This window comes from Dryobates pubescens, chromosome 6 (genome assembly GCF_014839835.1).
Source record: "Dryobates pubescens isolate bDryPub1 chromosome 6, bDryPub1.pri, whole genome shotgun sequence".
In the NCBI taxonomy this organism is placed as follows: Eukaryota; Metazoa; Chordata; class Aves; order Piciformes; family Picidae; genus Dryobates; species Dryobates pubescens.
In genome coordinates, this window is record NC_071617.1 from 14,944,853 (window position 1) to 14,948,452 (window position 3,600).

General features: G+C 52.3%; 1 protein-coding gene across 1 annotated transcript; it reads right to left on the minus strand.

The window, feature by feature from the left end:
* Window positions 1-730: 730 nt before the first annotated feature.
* CITED2 (Cbp/p300 interacting transactivator with Glu/Asp rich carboxy-terminal domain 2) lies at window positions 731-2,900 on the minus strand. The gene is made up of 2 exons (XM_054162661.1): window positions 2,678-2,900; window positions 731-2,046 (listed from the first exon to the last, which is right to left on the minus strand). Exon 2 carries the CDS (start codon window positions 2,037-2,039, stop codon window positions 1,326-1,328), a length of 714 nt encoding a protein of 237 aa, XP_054018636.1. The 5' UTR covers window positions 2,040-2,046; window positions 2,678-2,900; the 3' UTR covers window positions 731-1,325.
* Window positions 2,901-3,600: the final 700 nt, after the last annotated feature.

Consider the following 3,600-nt stretch of genomic DNA (forward strand, 5'->3'; position numbering starts at 1 on the left):
TGTAAGTATGCTCAAATCCTGCTCACCTACTGAGTTCACCATGACATAATATATGGGTGTAGTGTACTTTCTATTTTGGAATGTCTCTTTTGCACACCAACACGGTTGTACAGATAGATGTTCTACTTACCAGGGACAGTGGGGAAGACTTTTGAAGAAAAATACTGGTAAATGACTTCTAGAAAAACTAAAGCATTTCTTAACTTTTTATTGACATTGGCAAATTAAAATAGAATAAATTAACAATATTTTCTCAAAAAAATGTTTTGTACAAAAATACTGTCAAAATTTCCTGAAAAGCTTTCAACACAGTAGTATCTTTTCATGTACTGAATAAACTATATTAGCACAGTGTCAAAATGCTGAAGAAACAAAAATCTTTAAAAAAAACCAAAAAACAAAACCAACCAAACAAAAAGAAAACCCAAACTGAAAAAAATAAACCCCACCAACTTAAAAAAATCTGTGAAATGTTTGCCACTAGTCAACATTCCATCCACACCATATTATTGTCTATACATACATATGGAGAAGGGGGAATGGGTAGCAGACTTTATAAGAAACAGTTTTACTTTTCCTGATCTGGAAAGGTTTGGCCCACGTCTGTTAAGCTTCCAGTTTAGCCTATTCAAAAAAACCAACCAAACAATCAAAAAAACCCCAAACCCCAACCAAACCAAACCCCCCCCCCCAAAAAAAAACCCAAAACCCAGAAAGAAAAAAAACCACAAAAAGCAAAAACCAACAACCAAAAAACCAAAATGAAACCAAAATCCCCCAATTATTAGTCTGCACTGCAATGCATAGTTAAAAATTAAGCAAGATGGCAGCATTTGTGCAGTATTATCTGCCCTTCAAAGTTCATGCAACCAACTAATGCAATATTTTTTTCCCTGTTCACTCAGAATTTGAATGCAGTTCAAGTCACTGGAAATCTTCGTTTACAAAATCCACACGATTAAGCAATTTGCCAAGATTAATATCTAACAGTTGAGCACTGTGGGAATTATGGGCACGTTACTGCAAAGAAATCAAGAGAGCAAGGAGTGGAGGGAGACGACCAACATAAAAAGGCAGAGTTTGCTAGGAATGATTACTACGGGAGGGGGCGTGAATGTCAAATCTACAAAAAAAGTGGCAGCGATTTGAGGGGGGGGAAAAAAAGGAAAAAAAAAAAAAAGAAAGAAAAAAGAATTTATACAAGCGCATAGTTGACTCTTGCTTTCCAGATTCTCACCTTTTCAAGCCCTGAAAAGTGAGACACCGTGTCTAGGGGAATGTTTTCATTCGCACCGATAGAAAGTCCTTTGTTTGTTTTAAATGAATCAGCAGCTCACCCTGCTGGGCTGCTGTTTGCAAACGAAGTCTGTCATGAAGTCAAACTCGTTCTGTCCCAACCACAGCTCGGGAAGCTCCTTGATGCGATCCAGCCCCATTTCGATGACTAAGGACATGAGGACCTCCTCGTCGATGAAGTCAGTGTCTATGACATTGGGCGGCAGCATTGCCGCGGGGACGTGGGGGACGGCAGGCGGCAAGCCGCTGCCGCCGCCGTGCTTGGGGTTGCAGTCCCTGAAATGCTGCTGGCTGCTGCCGTTCAGCTGGTGGCTGCCGGGGTGCAAGTCCGGCATGTAGTGGCTGTGGGGGTAGGGGTGGTGGTTGAAGTACTGGTTGTTCAGCTTCTGGAGCTGCATGCTGGCGCTCAGCTGCCCTCCCGGGCTGGCGACGGGGGGGGCCATGAACTGGGAGCCGCTGAAGCGGGCGGGGGGCGGCATGGTGCCGGCCGGGTGCCCTCCGCTGACGCTCCCCGGCCCCATGGCGTGCCTCACCCCGCTGCTCGCGTTCATATTCCCAGCTCCGTAATGTATATGGTCTCCCATCAGGGCGCTGAAGGCGTGCTGCTGCGGTGGCTGCTGCTGGTGGTGGTGATGGGGGGTGGGAAACTGCCCCATGCCCATTCGATGCGCAGGGTGGTGGTGAAGCCCGCCAGATCCGTCGGGAAAGCGCCCGTGGTTCATGGCCATCATGTGGTCTGCCATTGCCCACCTGGAAAGTTAGCGTGTGAATACATTAGGAAAATATACCCTCGGACATCCAGCCGCCCTCTCCCGGACTGGCTGCATCTGCCTGGCCCTGTGAGAACCGCCTCCGCTGGTCCCGCCGTTCTCTCCTTCTCGGGGGAAGAAAAAAAGATGAGGGGAAAAAAACAATCTCCTACCGCGGCTCTACCGTGGAGTACAAAGGGAAAAATAAAAGGGGAGCCTGCGGTACGAAAATCCCAGTCCCCTCCGCTAATCCAGCGAGCAACACGCCTTCCCACTCCAACTTGTGCATACCTATCAGCAGAAAGTGTAGCATACGGCAGCAGCCGCCTCCTCCTCGCACGTTCAAAAGGCGCCCGAGCCCCCCGGCTTCGCCAGGGAAAGCAGCGGATTTCCACGGCGCTCTCGCTAACTTGCGGGGAACAAGCGAAGAATTGGGAAGTCCCACCTAACCTCTGTCAGCAACTTTTAGAATTAAGCCCAAATTATTTTGGTAAAAAAACTGTAATGCTCAGATAAGGAGGTAAAGGCAGGCAGCTGAGAAATACCTTTCCTCGCGTGTTTAAACAGTCCCATTTTTCCTGTTGCACACAAAAGGGACACCCGGCACCAGCTACGAGAACCGCCGCACTCACCTCCCGGCTTCTTTCTTCTTTTGCTTCAAAGGTGGCGGCGAAATCAGTCAGTAAAAGTCACCCAGCATAGAGAGGGCTTTCCCGGCCCTCTCCTCGGCGCTTACGTGACGGTGCTGTGATCGCCGCAGCAGCCCCGGAGCTGTTTTTCACTCCTCAGCGAGGCTCATCGGCACTTGCCAACAATGAGCTGTGTTTCTTACCCGGCTTTGGCCACAGCTAATATAGGATTTCAGAAGGGAGGAGCAAAACCCTTACAGGCAACCAGAAGTAAAACCTGGAGCAAGCGGGAGGGGGGTGGGGGGGGGAGGGAAAAAAAACCCAAACCCGACACCCAGCGCGCACACGCAGACAGGCGCGCACACGCGTAGGGTACACGCGTGCCCGGACACACGCGGGAAGGAGCGCGGCGGCCCTGGAGGGCATTTGGGCACCCGCGGCCCCGGGCTGCGCCACGCGCGTGTCCGTGGCTCCCAGCGCAGCTCCCCCGGGAACAAAGCAGGGCTCGGCGGGGCTGCAGCCAGCACCGCTCCGCGCACCCCGCCACCGCCGCTCCCCCGCCTCCGGTGCGGCTACGCTGCCACCCACGGCCCCGGCCGCTTGTGTCGCTGCAGAGCGGCGACCCTGGGCACCCGTGGGGCCGGGCGCTCCGGCAGCGCTGCCCAGGCAGGGCCAGGTCCACAGTTCCCGGGCAGCCGGGCTGCAGGTGCCTGGCCCTGCCGACTTGAATCCCACTGACACGCGTGGGCGTCCCCGGAACCAAGCCCTCTCCCAGCGGCGAGATCCAAGGCCCACCTTTTTCCACAGACACGGGCTCTGCACGTGGGAGGTGTGTTTGTGTGATGCGGGTGCTGATACACTCCCATCCCCTTCCTTCCATCCCCATCCTTCCATCCCCTTGTGTTTGCCCCACAGCCACCCAGGGT

Coding starts and splice junctions, on each gene's coding strand:
- CITED2 (XM_054162661.1), bottom strand. CDS start 2,039: ATGGCAGACCACATGATGGCCATGAACCACGGGCGCTTTCCCGACGGA.